This window comes from Sorex araneus, chromosome X (genome assembly GCF_027595985.1).
Source record: "Sorex araneus isolate mSorAra2 chromosome X, mSorAra2.pri, whole genome shotgun sequence".
In the NCBI taxonomy this organism is placed as follows: domain Eukaryota; kingdom Metazoa; phylum Chordata; class Mammalia; order Eulipotyphla; family Soricidae; genus Sorex; species Sorex araneus.
The window spans coordinates 269889798-269903763 of NC_073313.1; the positions used below are offsets into that span (position 1 = coordinate 269889798).

Here is a 13966-nt window from a genome sequence, read left to right on the forward strand (position 1 = left end):
GGGTGAGTGATGTGAGTAATAGTGCGTGATAGTGAATAATGGTGAGTGATAATGATAGTGAGAGCAATAGCGAATAACACTGAGTGACGGTGAGTAAGGGTGAGTGATGGTGAATAATAGTGAGTGAGTGAATAATGGTGAGTGATAATGAGTGATAGTGATAGCAATAGTGAATAACAGTGAGTGACAGTGAGTAAGGGTGAGTGATGGTGAGTTACAGTGAGTGATAGTGAATAATAGTGAGCCATAGTGAGCCAGTGAGTAACCGTGAGCAAGAGTGAGTGACAGTGAGCGGGACAGGGTGATAATGAGCCCACAGTGTCTGTGCCTTGCAAACATTCCTTCTGCTTTCCCACTCCTTTGGGGGGTGGGGGAGCACTGATGAGCTTGTGGGCGAGTCCTCTCTGGCTCTGGGTTCCAGCAGGGCTCGCCCCAGCAGCTGCGGCTGTGGGGTTTATCTCCCCGCCAAGCAGCTGGGTGAGGGCTGGCATGCGCCCCAGGCACGTACATAGTCTGTTTAGACAGATCTCGGGCTCTGGGGAAAAAGGGGGAATAAGGTACTTTTTTTTTTTTATGGGGAATGAAGAGTTACAAGGAGATCTTCTGGGAGCCCAGGTGCTCAGCAAGTGTCATGATCCTGCACCAACCAGCGTGTTGTCCATGGTGCATGTTTCCCAGACCCTGGTGGGTCTCTTCCGCCACCCCCACTGTTTCCTTCCACTGCCAGGGAGCAAACCCCAAGACCTCACTCATGTAAGTCAAGTGCTATGCCGCTGAGCCACATCCCTGACCTCCTTGCTTTAATTTTGTTTTACATTTTCAGAGACCTCTAGGTGTGAGTTAATGGGGACTCCCAAGCAGTGCTCAGTGGTGGGGGCCCTCCAAGTGCTCTTGGTCAGCCATCTCTGCCCTCCCTTGACTGAATGATTGAGTGCTTGCTTGATTTCCACTTCTCCTCCACTGCTGACTTCCCAGCTTCACTAACTTTATTTCATTCGGTTGCTGTAGGCTTTAGCACATACATATTCTACCTGTCAGACGAGAGGATTAGAGCAGAGCAGGACACTGGTATTCTGGGATGTTTAAGGTGATTTTTTTTAACCTGTCATAACTTAAAAAGCGGGGGCTCTTTCCCCTGGTCATATGTCTCCTATGTGAATTTTCTATTCTGTTATCCCAAATAAGAGACTGCAATCCCCTCCATGACCCCCAACTTCCTGGGGCTCACAGCTGGTCTGTTCTCAGACTAGAAACTCCCCAAATACACCTGGAGGAATTCAACCACCAAGCTATAAGGTATATCATGACAGAAGAGGCTGAGAAACAGCAGGTGAATCTACCCACAGTTCCCCTGACTCCAGGGCTCTCGTGAGTTGGACGGGGTCATGGGAACCCAGCAGGACGGCTGCCCCATCAGGATGGTTTCCGCCAGCATCAGCCTTCCCAGGGCCTTTCTCGGACCTAGAGCTTCTTTAAATATACCTTGGGAAAGAGCTGCTAAAAGAAGGGCAGTATTTCCTATTATCCTAACCCAGTTTTCTTTCCATTTATTTTTTTTTGGAGGGGGGGCTGGGCCACACCTGGTGAAGCTCAGAGTTCACTCCTGGATCTGTGCTCAGGGATCATTTCTGGCTGTATTTTGGGGGCTGTAGGCAGGGCCTCCCTAGGATAAAACAAAGTTTGGATGTATAGAAGGCGATTGATTGCCTGTCCCATCTCCAGGGCCTTCTGACCCCATTTTTCTTTTTTCTTCTTTGGTTTTTGGGCCACACCTGGTGGTACTCGGGTTAACTCCTGGCTCAGCTCAGGTATCACTCCCGGTAGGGCTCAGGCTCAGGGATGCCAGGGATGGAGCCTGGGCCCGCCAGGTGCAAGGCTGAGTCCTACTCACCACACTAGCTCTCCACCCCCAAGCTAGCTTTTATATTATATTCTGCTTTTGGGCCCCACCTGGTACTCAGAGTTTGCTTTATACTCAGGGATCATTCCTGGTGGGGTTCAGCAGGACCATATGTGGTCCCAGGGATCAAGGCCAGGCTCTCTGTGAGCAAAGCAAGTGCTCTGCCCACTGCACACTCTCTCTGGCCCCAGGGCCCAGCTTTCTGAAGGAAGACGGTGCGATCAGAGCCGACCAGAGCGAATTAGGCCCTGCATGGGATCCAGGTGGGCCACAACCCTCACCTGTCATGAAGCACTTGATGTCCTGAGAGTTGCTGATGGGGTTGTTGTTCTTGAACATGTAGAGGTTGAAGGGCACGATGTTGGTGCTGCTGAGACGCTGCCACAGCCCATGGTCCGGGCTGGTCCAGCGTCCGGCCAGCACGTCGTAGTCCCTCCGGCCCATGTGCACCAGCTTGGTGAGCGGGTCGTAGAGGCCCCCGTGGTAGCCAATGACAATCTGGAAGTTGGGGTTGGTGTCCATGTAGATCTCCCCGTAGGCAGTGTACAGGAGCTGCTTGACCATCAGGCCCGTCCCGCTGAAGACGGCCAGGGGGGTCCCGATGTTGTCACAGGCGATGTAGAACTCGTCACTGCTGCTCAGCTCCATGGCAAACAGGTGGCCCTGCAGGTCGTAGTAGAGGGACGTGATCTCGGAGCTGGAGTGGTTGTAGAGGTGGGTGACCCTGGTGGGGTTGCTCAGGTCGGCGTAGAAGAACTGCAGGTGGTGGCCCTGGCTGCTCTTGCTGGACACGCGGCGGCCCAGGCCGTCGTAGCGGTACCTGACGCTCCAGCCGCCCGCGCGGTTGTAGGCGCGCACCAGCAGGCCGGCCGAGCTGTACTGGAAGACGTCGCCGCCGCGCTGCCGCAGGAAGCCGTCCTCGTCCACCTTGTACTGCACGTCGCCCAGCCGCGTGATGCGGTCACGGAGGTCGTAGCGCAGCGGCGTGAGGCGCACGCTGTTGCCGGGGTTGAGCAGGTGCAGGTTCCCGTTGAGGTCGTAGCTGTAGCGCCACAGGGGCTTGTCGTTGATGGAGACGGTCTGCAGCTGCCCGTCCGCGTCGTACTCGTAGGCGTAGCGCGAGGTGTTGGCGTAGGGCCCCACCTTCAGCTCCTTCTTCACCACGCGCCCCATGTTGTCGTACTGGACGGTCATCCAGTACATGAGCGAGCGGAAGATCTCGTACTGTACCTCCTTCATGCGGCCGTAGGCGTCGAAGTGCTTGGTGTGCGTCATCACGGCCGTGGTGATGATCTGGTTGATGTCGTAGTAGATGACGCCGAACTTGCCGAACTGCTCCGTCTTGCCCGACACGTCGTCGTAGCGGTACAGGTCGATGGGCAGTGGGGTCTCGTTGATGACGGCCTGCATGCTGGTCACCCGGAAGCTGTTGTCGTAGTTGTAGTCGAAGCGGGCGTTGACCATGCCCTCCTCGGTGAAGCGGAAGATCTGCCGGTCAATGAGGGGCCCGATCTGCCGGTAGCGGATGGTGCAGGTGAAGCCCTCGTTCTGCAGGTTGACAGTCTTGAGCATGCCCGCCGTCTCGTCGTAGGTGAAGCTCACCTTGGTGGTGTCGTACAGCAGCTCGGCCAGCTTGGCCAGCTTCCCGTACCTGTAGCGCACGCTGCGGCCGGTGCCCAGGTAGGCCGTGTGCAGGAGGCGCCCGTCCTCACTGTAGTCCTGGATGACAGAGGCATTGCCCTCGGGCGGCCGGTAGATGTTTCGGTAGTAGCCCACGGAGCGGATGGTCTCCAGCGTCTGCCTGGCCACATTGGGCATGGTCACGGATGAGAGGCGGTCGTTCTTGTCGAACTCAAAGATGTACTGCCGCTGGCTGTGCAGAAGGAGCACCATGGACTGTGGGAGGGAGAGCAGGAGGTGAGAGGAGGCGGGGGTGGGGAGGCTTGGTGTTACAGGAAAGGGGAACGAGGCCCGGGAAGCTGGGGACTCTTCTCCCAAGCAATGCCCAAATCACAGCTTCCCTGGGTAGGAATAAGGGTTTCTCACATCCAGAGGGACATATGGGCAGCTTCCTGTTCACCCTGGTTTCAAGATGACGGTGGAGGACCTGGGCAGTGAAAAGGCTGGGAACACAGGCTTAAAGCAGGACTTATTAGTCCTTTTCACGTGTGACCCCCTCTTTGCCTAAGACAGTATTTCTGTGCGAGAGGGTTTGGGCCATACTCAGCAGTACTCAGGGATCACTCCTGGAGGGGTCTTAGTGCCAGGGACAGGACCAGAGTCAGCTGCATGGAAAGCAAATACTTCACTTGCCACACTATCAGGCACCCACCCTCCGCCCCTAGAAATCTTCATGTGACCCCAGGTGAATAAGCGAATCAAGCATCCACTGATGATAAATCACACACTCATCTAAAACAACTCTTTCCTAGTTCTATAACCACATTCAGTTACAGGAGCCCGCCTGGGGTGACTCCATGCTTACGAGGCTGGCGTTAGTCTCCTGGCTTTCTCGCTCCTGATCCCACCTCGAATCAAGGTTCCTCTTTGAACATGGTGCCACTCTGCCTGCTGCCTGCTCCACAAGCCCTGAGGAGGAACCACGGAGGCGAATAGCCAATGCCCAGTGGCTAGAGACATAGAGCAGGAGAACTGGCCCGCAGCACTGGGGCAGGGGTGGGGGGGTACATTAGGGAACAGTAGGACAATGGGGGAGGGGGAAAGTGCCTGCCACAGAGGCAGGCTGGGGGGGAGGGGAACTGGGGACACTGGTGGGGGCTAGTGGGCCCTGGTGAAGATACTGGTGCTGGAACAGTATATGCTTGAAACTCAATCACAAATATTTTGGTAACTTTGGACTTCACGGTGATTCAATACAAAAAAGAAATTATATATATTATTTATATCATATATATGATATATATGAGCTCATACATATACATATATATGTATATATGTATACATATATATATGAGCAATAGCACAGCGGGTAGGGCATTTGCCTTGCACGAGGCCGACCCAGGTTCGATTCCTCCGTCCCTCTCAGAGAACCCGGCAAGCTACTGAGAATATCCCACCCACACGGCAGAGCCTGGCAAGCTACACGTGGCGTATTCAATATGCCAAAATCAGTAACAACAAGTCTCACAATGGAGACATTACTGGTGCCCACTCAAGCAAATTGATGAACAATGGGCCGACTGCTACAGTGCTGCAGTGCTCTCTCTCTCTCCCAATACATATTCCTCGGGTCCTGTCAGACAATGACTGTTGAGGAGCCAGCACTGGAACTGGGGTTCAGGGGAGGACACGGCCTCCCTGGAGTTGGGGGGCTCCACACAGCAGTTCACTGCAGGACCCTTTCTCTCTGGGGCTTCTCTGCCCACTGGCTGGCTTCCGAGGTCTCAGTGCACATGGGCACAGAACCGCATCGAGGTGCTGTCCAGCACACACCCAAAACTGACACGGCCAGTGCTGCCCCCGTGGGTGACCAGGCCCTGGAGCCAGAGCAGGGCCCTGGGCATGACTCCGCAGGCCTCTGGGCTGCCCACCCCGTGGGGAGGGACTCTGCATCTCTGTTCCTGGCCTGGCCCAGCAGCAGCCGGGGCTCAGGATGGGGCCCGGGCACCTTCCGGGCTTCCACCTCTGTCCGTAGACCACACAGGTGCATCGAGCCAGGCCCTGCCTGGAGCCGGCCCCCTCTCCTGCCCCTCGGCCCGCTGGGGCAGCATGAGAATGCTCCATGCCTTTTGGCTCCGGGGTCCCCCAGGACAGCATCCTGGATTTTCCCTTTCGGATGAGCCAGGACTGGACATGTCCTGCTGGGCCCATGGGCTGGGCCTGCCCGGGGCCGGGCACCCTGGCGCACCAGACACCTGCCTTCTCCAGGTACGTGTAGCTCCATATCTTCCCGTCGGCAAAGATCTTGGAGGTGATGCGGCCGGCCTGATCGTACTCCATTCTCTCCGACATGATGCCCCGCTGGATGCCCGCGATGTGGCCGCCCGGGGAGTAGGTGACGTTGACGCCATTCAGCCTGCTGCTGGGGGACCAGAGGCTGGGCCGGCCCGCCGGGTCATACAGGATCCGGAGGGTGAACTTGCGGTGGTCGTCGTAGATCTTCTCTGTGCGGGTCACGCGGTCAAAGTCCAGGGACAGGAGGTTTCGGTTGTGAACCTGCAGGCGAGGAGGGAGAGACGTCAGCGGGGCCGGCCGCCTGTCTCGGGGCTCCTGGTGAGAGGGGGCCAGGGGCGAGGGGCCGTGCCGTGCCACCTGTCAGCACAGTTAGGCATCCTCGTCTGTGAAAGGGGAGCAGTGAGGGGCAAGACGGGGACTGTGTCAGGCCCAGCTGGTGCCCCCAGCACTCACCCCCCCTCACAAAGCAGAGCCAGCACAGGCCCAATATATGGAGGCCTACTGATGGGGTGGGGGGACCAGGGGGGCTGCAGGGGTATGGTAGAGAGAGGATGAAGGGGCTATGCAGGAATGTGGAAGAGAGGACGAGGGGGCTGTGAAGGGGTGTGGTGAGGCGAGGACGGGGTGGTCATGCAGAGATGTGGTGAGGAGAGGCGAAGGGGGATGTGCAGGGGTATGGTGGGGAGAGCACAAGGGACTTGTGTAGGAGTGTGACAGGGAGGGGAAAAGAGGGTTGTGCAGGGGTGTGGCAGAGAGAGGATGAGGGGTGTGTGCAGGGATGTGGCAGAGAGAGGATGAGGGGTGTGTGTTGGTGTGTGCTGGAGACAATGGGGACCTGCAGGGATGTGGTGGGGAGGAAACAAGAGCTGTGCAGGGGTGTTGTGGGAGGAGACTAGGGGCTGTGCAGGGGTGTGGTGGGGAGGGAACCAGGGGGCCATAGAGAGCTATGGCGGGCGGGGCAGAGCTCTTGGGTAGCTGGTGACTGGGTCTTGGTGAGATGCTCACGGTGACAATGTGCCCACACACATCTGAGTGGGTCCCACCTGCTTGAGGCTCTGGGTGTTCCCTGCACCCCTGCTCCTCCCTCACACACAGCACGGCGGGTGGCGCTGGAGTCGGGGGGCGGGGCTGTGCCTGCCGAGCTCTGGGGACAGTCCCTGTTGCAGCCCGTCTGTCCTGCCTGCAGGGTCAGAGTCTGCCACACTCCCCCGCTGCAGGCCGTGCCCAGTCCAAGCTCCTCCTCTCAGAGTCACTGCTCAGGCCATCCCCGTGGTGCGAGAAGGCCGTCTCTTACGATGAGGGTCTCCTCATTCTTATCCCTGCCCCGCTCGGCCCGTCTGTGTCTGGACCCCTCCAGCACTCTTGCTGGCCACCGGAAGTGAGCTGCTGGTTCCCTGGGATGGGGCCTGGCCTCTGGGGGCATCTGGACATTCCCTCTGATGCTGCTGTTAGTCGCTGCTCAAGTGTGACATGCAGGAAGAAGAAAAGCTGGCAGTGTATGTGACATGATACCGAGCCACACATGTGGATGGTATGACGTGCCCTGGGTCAGGAATTGCCAGGACCAGCGTGAGCTGGGCGACCAGCCTGACCACGTGACCTAGGGCACATAACTGTCCCAGCCCCCATTTCTAATGGCAGAACCTCTGGGCTGGGTGGGGGCTGGGGAGACAGGGAGGCGACCCAATAAAGCCAGAATCACTTCTTGGAAACAGCAGCCAATGACCATTGAGTGACACAAGTCTCTCCCCACCCTGTCACCGCCGCCAACACATCCCAAGGCATTCCAGAGAATATAGTGGATATAGAGATCATAGTGATGCGGTCGGGATGGCTTCAGCTGTGTGTGGCCAGCTTAGAACCAGGCTGCCTCGCCAGGCGAGAGCACACAATCACCGCAGCAAAAACAGTGGCACACCCCAATTCCCACAGGAAACCCCGAGGCACTGCACGCAGGCCAAAGCGCTGTTCTCTGCAGAGGGCAAAGAAAGTCACAGGGCCCGCCCCACCCACAAGCATGGGGCCTTCTGGAAGCATTTTCGGGGGTGCCCCTGTGAGTGCCCCCCAAGGTTGTACGACTGAGCTAGCTGCACACCCACACCTCAGGCCTCAGAGAGCCCCTCATGAAGGGGTCCCTATGTCTACAGCAAAATTAATAAAAACGAGTTAAGCTGGCTCACTGGGGAACCGCCTAATGCTTCCTGGGCTCGGCAGTGTGGGCAATGCGATTATTTTACATCTCTCTTTATTAAAAAAGGTCCCAGCTCTATAAAGAATGAGTTCCATTATGGGGAGGCACGCCCGGCTAACGTTCTAATCCTGTGCGCTGCCACTGTGGGTGGCCATCTATTCTGGGAGGACGTGGGCATGCGGCCATCCGGCTGGAGCGCCATTAATCTTGGGATGGCAGAGGGACCAATTAATGCCCGGGAAACTTTGTGTCTGGTCCACACGGCCAAGAGGAAATCCTCACAGCACGCAGGCTGCTGTTCGCTGCTTGTGGGGTTGTCTGCCTCGTGGCCGAGGCGCTTCCTCATGTGAGCTGGTCTTGGAGGATTGCTCAGGCTTCAAGACCACATCATTCTTTTCTTTCTTTTTTTTTTTTTCCTTTTTTTGGGTCACACCTGGCGATGCACAGGGGTTACTCCTGGCGGTGCTCAGGGGACCATATGGGATGCTGGGAATTGAACCCGGGTTGGCCGAGTGCAAGGCAAACAAACACCCTACCTGCTGTGCTATTGTTCCAGCCCCAAGACCACATCACTCTAACCATTCTCTTGAAGGCCATATGTAGGGCAGGCAGGAACCCAACTTGGCCTTCTGATGCTGGCATTAGTTGCTCGTGACACACAGGAAGGAAAGAAAGCTGACAAAATAGGTGACATGATACCGAGCCACATGTGTGGGTGGTATAAAGGGCTCTGGGTCAGGAATCGAGGCCAGGATTCCAGCCTCAGCTCAGAGACCAACCTGACCTGGAGACTGTGGGCCAGTCACTGCCCCCTGCCTCCATCCTAATGGCAGAACACAGAACGCCGTGCGACACCAGACCTGGACAGGAAGCTCTGGGGAACTGAGACGCAGGCCACTGAGGCCCCAGGGGACACACACACTCTCCCACATGCAGCTGTGAGATACTCAGCGTGGATCTTGGCCCAGGAGGCACCACAGAAAGCGGTTCTGGGTTCTAGTTGTGTTATCTTGGAGGCGCTGCGGGAATGAAGCTGAGAGGGGGTGTCTGGGTTCTGGTCTGCCGCTGCCTCATGGAGTGAGCCTAGAAACAATTCTCTCCCGCCTGTGGGGAAAGTGTGCACCGAAAGGAACATTTCTTTCCTGGAGAGCAGGGGCTGGAACACACCGGCGGGGAGGCCCGGGCCTGCTCCTGTGGCTGTGGTGGGGACGCCTGTGCGGGCTGACTCGCAGGGAGCCTTGGCCGGCGAGGGCTGTGCCGCGCTTGGGCTCACACCTGCTCCTCTCCCGAGAGCGGAGAGAAGGTGCTGCCAGCCACTCTGCACAAAGGCCGCGCTGCAGACACAGGGCGGGGAGGCAGAAAGAGGCTCGGTGGGGGCACCCACATGTGAAAAGCAGCCCGAGCTGCAGGACCCCCAGCCTCCCCAGCCTCCCCAGGCCCCCGACAATGACTGACACAGCATCTCGTAGGGATGAAGGCTCGGGATGGAGGAAGAGGAGGTGGCTGAGGGGCCAAAGGGAAAACTGCATCTTGGTACTGACTAGGGAAGAGTACTACCAGCCTGGGGATAAGAACAGAAACAAAGACCACAAACACAGGACGGGGGGGGGGGGGGGCAGGGAGATGGCCCAGTGGGCGGAGCGCAGCTGCGGGCTCGGTGGACGGGGTACAGTCTTGAGGTGCATGCGAGGCCCCGGGTTGGACCCCAGCACTGCATATTCCCTGAGCCAGGACTACACTGCAGCATCGAGCCAGGAATAGCCCCTGAGCACCATTGCATGTGGCCCAAACTGTGCCTCCGCCCCCTGAGGCCCCCAAGTCAGCAACAGGCTTTACCTCTTAAGTGTATGAAGCTGTCTAAGGCACCTAATACATTTTTTCCAATCCCTATAACAACCTGTAGAGTGGGTTTCATCTTTTCCATTTTATGGATACTGAAACTTTTTAAAAACCAGAATAAGAATTTTGCCATGTTCATTCAAAATTTTTATATACTGGGAACCCCCCCCCCCCGCCAGGTTGGGCTTGCACTAAAGCCAGTGGTCTTTGACCAGTGACCACTGTAAGTAAAGAAAGACCAGAGACTTCCCCGCAGAGCTGCCCATTGCACTCCTGAGCCTTTGCAGGAGAGGAAACTGAGGCCCAAGCCAGGGGTTCCCAAAGTGGGTGATACCGTCCCTTCCAGGGGGTGCTGGGCTGGTCAGGGGCAGGAAAAGCCTGAGGGGCGGCGAGGGGCTGGTCAGGGGCAGGAGGAGCCTGAGGGGCAGTGAGGGGCATTCTCTTTGTTCGTTTATGAAATAACGAGGAGGACGTGGCCCCGCAGAGCATCCCTCAGGCACCTTCCTCAGCTGTTCCCCGCGTCCGCACCCAGCCCGAGAGGAGGGTGGGGCTCACCCGCAGCCGGCGCCCGAAGACGGTGACCTGGCCCCGCGCCTGCTCCTTGCGCTGCCGCCACTCCACCAGGTTGAGGCCGTTGTCGATGGGCAGCGTGACGTTCCTCTTGCCCACGGTGGGGTTGACTGTGCCGGCCAGCAGGTGGGGCTCGGTCTGCAGCGCCACCTCCATGCCGTTGGCCAGCAGCAGCCGCAGGGAGCCGTCGGCACCAATGTAGTAGCTGTTCCGGACCTGGTCTGCGGGAGAACAGAGATGGGGACAGAGCGCGGAGCGTGAGAGGGCAGGGCCGCGCCCAGCTGTCACACGCGCCTGCTTTCCTGCCCACACACATGTGACATGTACAGGCCGACGGTTTACAGATCTGATTTGAAATCAGATGTACGATTAAAACCTGTTGTTCTGAATCTTTGGCTAAAGAAGCGTCTAGAGAAATAGGTGGGTTTCGGCTCAGAATGTGCGGGGTTCTCCCCAGCTCCTCCCTGAGTCTGTGCTCTACTTCCCTTCCCACGGCTTCTGTCTTTACTCAGCCATCCCTTCCTCTTTGTCTTTTCTTCTTAGGCCGTCCCCGGGCTGATCCACTGGCCAATCAATACTTCCCCTGTACTAGAGGGCCAGAGAGATACAGGGAAGTCACTTGCTCTGCATGCAGTCAACTGTGATTCCATCCTGGCGCCCTGGATGGGCCCCTGAGCCCCTCCAGGAGAGACGGCAGAGCAAAGAGCCAGAAATAAGCCGTAAGGGCAGAGGCAGGGTCAGCCCCGAGCACGACCCAGTGTAGCCCTAAAGAAAGAGAGAAAGAAAGAAAGAAAGAAAGAAAGAAAGAAAGAAAGAAAGAAAGAAAGAAAGGAAGGAAGGAAGGAAGGAAGGAAGGAAGGAAGGAAGGAAGGAAGGAAGGGAGGGAGGGAGGGAGGGAGGGAGGGAGAGAGGGAGGGAGGGAGGGAGGGAGGGAGAGAGAAAGAAAGGATGGAAGAAGGAAGGAAGGAAGGAAGGAAAAAGAGAAAGAAAGAAAGAAAGAAAGAAGAGAGAAAGAGAAAGAAAGGAAGGAAGGAAGAAAGAAAGAAAGGAGAGAAGAAAGAAGGAAAGAAAGAGAAAGAAAGAAAGGACAGAAGGAAAGAAAGAAAGAAAGAAAGAACGAAAGAAAGAAAGAAAGAAAGGAAGAAAGAAAGAAAGGAAGGATGGAAGAAAGGAAAGAAAGAAAGAAAGAAAGGAAGGAAGGAAGGAAGGAAGGAAGATAGAAAGAAAGAAAGGAAAGAAGAAATAAGGAAAGAAAGAGAGAAAGAAAGAAAGGAAAGAAGAAATAAGGAAAGAAAGAGAGAAAGAAAGAAAGGAAAGAAGAAAGAAGGAAGAGAGAAAGAAAGGATGGAAGGAAGGAAGGAAAGAAAGAAAGAAAGAACGAACGGAAGGAAGATAGAAAGAAAGGAAAGAAGAAAGAAGGAAAGAAAGAAAGAAAGAAAGGAAGGAAGGAAGGAAGGAAGGAAGGGAGGGAGGGAGAAAGAGAGAAAGAGAGAAAGGATGGAAGAAGGAAGGAAGGAAGGAAGGAAGGAAAAAGAGAAAGAAAGAAAGGAGAAAGAGAAAGAAAGGAAGGAAGGAAGATAGAAAGAAAGGAAAGAAGAAAGAAGGAAAGAGAGAAAGAAAGGATGGAAGGAAGGAAAGAAAGAAAGAAAGAACGAACGGAAGGAAGATAGAAAGAAAGAAAGGAAAGAAGAAAGAAGGAAAGAAAGAGAGAAAGAAAGAAAGAAAGGAAGGAAGGAAGGAAGGAAGGAAGGAAGGAAGGAAGGAAGGAAGGAAGGAAGGAAGGAAGGAAGGAAGGAAGGAAGAGAAAAAACCCAAGGTTGTTTCTGGGTTTATGCCTCAATTTCAGTGATCATTTTTCAGCAGTGCATCTCCCTCCCAGCATCCCAGGGCCAGAACTGACTTGACTTCCACCCCACTTTCTCCAAGGTGACAGGTATAGAAAAAGGCTGATTTCATCTTAGGAAAAGCGTCTCTGACTCGTAAGGGAGACTAGCTCCGCACTGTTTGCCCTCCACCTTTGTTTGGGAAAGGGAGATCTGACCGTGCTCATCTCCTAAGCCGTGAGGACGGCACGTGATGGTGACACAGAGCCTTCACCCTCAAGGGCATTGGCTTGTATGTGCTTGGTGGACATGGCTGGATTGGGATGAACACCTTCCAGGTGGCGCCAGGCACAGGAAGCCCTCCCAGACCTACCCTGGTTCACTGGCATCACAATGGCCCCTCCCTCCTCGGCTCCTCTCTCGCCCCTCGTCCCCTGGGGTTGTAGAATCTGCCTTAAACTTGCCATGCATTATTCATGGACACTCTGTATTTAACTCCTCTGAACAGTGAGCAAGCCCACGCCAAGTTCTCTAACGCTGCTCCTAGCTGCACACACACGTGCCCGTTAATGGGACTTTGGACGAAACGGTACCCGTAAAGACCCATCGAGAATGAGCTTCCTGTAACGACGGGCGCTGTGACTCCCCAAGGCTGCTGCTCATTAGTGCCTACTTCTTACACTTTTTTCTTAGCGTTCAGACAAGATGAAGCTGGAGCAGACTTTTCCACCCAGATTCCACTGAGGCAGAAAGGAGCAGAGGAGCCTGGCGGGAAAGGAGGGAGCTTGGAGCTACTGAAGAATCACAGCTCCGCCGTATCACCCTGTGTGCCCAGCCGTAGCTCCTCTTCTCAGATTTGAAGGTTTCTTAGTACGACTGTGTCTTAAACTGCCGAATGCTTTTTTAAAATTTTGTTTTGTTTTTTTGGGTCACACTCGGCGATGGTCCAGGGTTACTCCTGCTTCTGCACTCAGGAATCACCCCTGGTGGTGGTTGGGGGACCATATGGGATATTGGGGATCGAACCCAGTTCTGTTGCGTGCAAGGAAAACGCCCTCCCCACTGTGCTATCACTCCAGCCCCTGCTGGATGCATTTGGAGAAGGTTATTTCTCTCCCTGCTCCCCATCAGGAAAGTTGTGACTAAACTGAGGGCATGTTCTCAAACTGAGGAGATGGGGCACTTTCAGACTGGAAATGTAGCTATCAGAGAGTATGCATTAGCCGTGGAGAAAACGTTCAGAGCAGCTGAGAGGTACGGTGAGAGGCCAGCTTGGACTGTGGGGAAGAAGCAGGCCTGGAGGACAGGTGCCGAGGGGCAGGAGGTGGCTCTGTGTTCTGTGCTGGGCAGAATCCTTGGGCTCAGATCGGTCCCTTATGCTAGCCCCACTGGGCCTGACACACCTGTCTTGACCAACTGTTCCAGGCTACTTGGCGGGAAGGAGCTTGAGTGGTGATGGGGGGTCAGGGGGGTCATCTTTGGGCTTCATTAAAGGTGCATGACTCCATATGGGGATAAAACAGTTTTAAATAAATATATAGCTATTTATTTTGTTTTGGGGGGCCACACCCAGCTGTGTTCAGGGCTTACTCTGAACACACTACCAGGTGTGATCCCTGTGCTCAGGGATCACGCCTGGTACTCTGTCCTCTGGGACCCCATGTGGTGCTGGAGACGTGGGTGCAGCTGCATATAAGGCGAGCGGTTTAACTTCACCACTATCTTTCC

General features: G+C 55.5%; 1 protein-coding gene across 6 annotated transcripts in view; it reads right to left on the bottom strand.

The window, feature by feature from the left end:
• TENM4 (teneurin transmembrane protein 4) overlaps window positions 1-13966 on the bottom strand; it is a 708342-nt gene that overhangs the window by 9104 nt on the left and 685272 nt on the right. For all 6 annotated transcript variants that reach the window (XM_055123102.1, XM_055123103.1, XM_055123101.1 and 3 more), the window contains 3 exons: window positions 10401-10636; window positions 5780-6076; window positions 2182-3796 (listed from right to left, as the gene is read on the bottom strand). In XM_055123102.1, coding sequence (XP_054979077.1) covers window positions 2182-3796; window positions 5780-6076; window positions 10401-10636 — 2148 coding nt within the window. The remainder of the gene's footprint in view (window positions 1-2181; window positions 3797-5779; window positions 6077-10400; window positions 10637-13966) is intronic.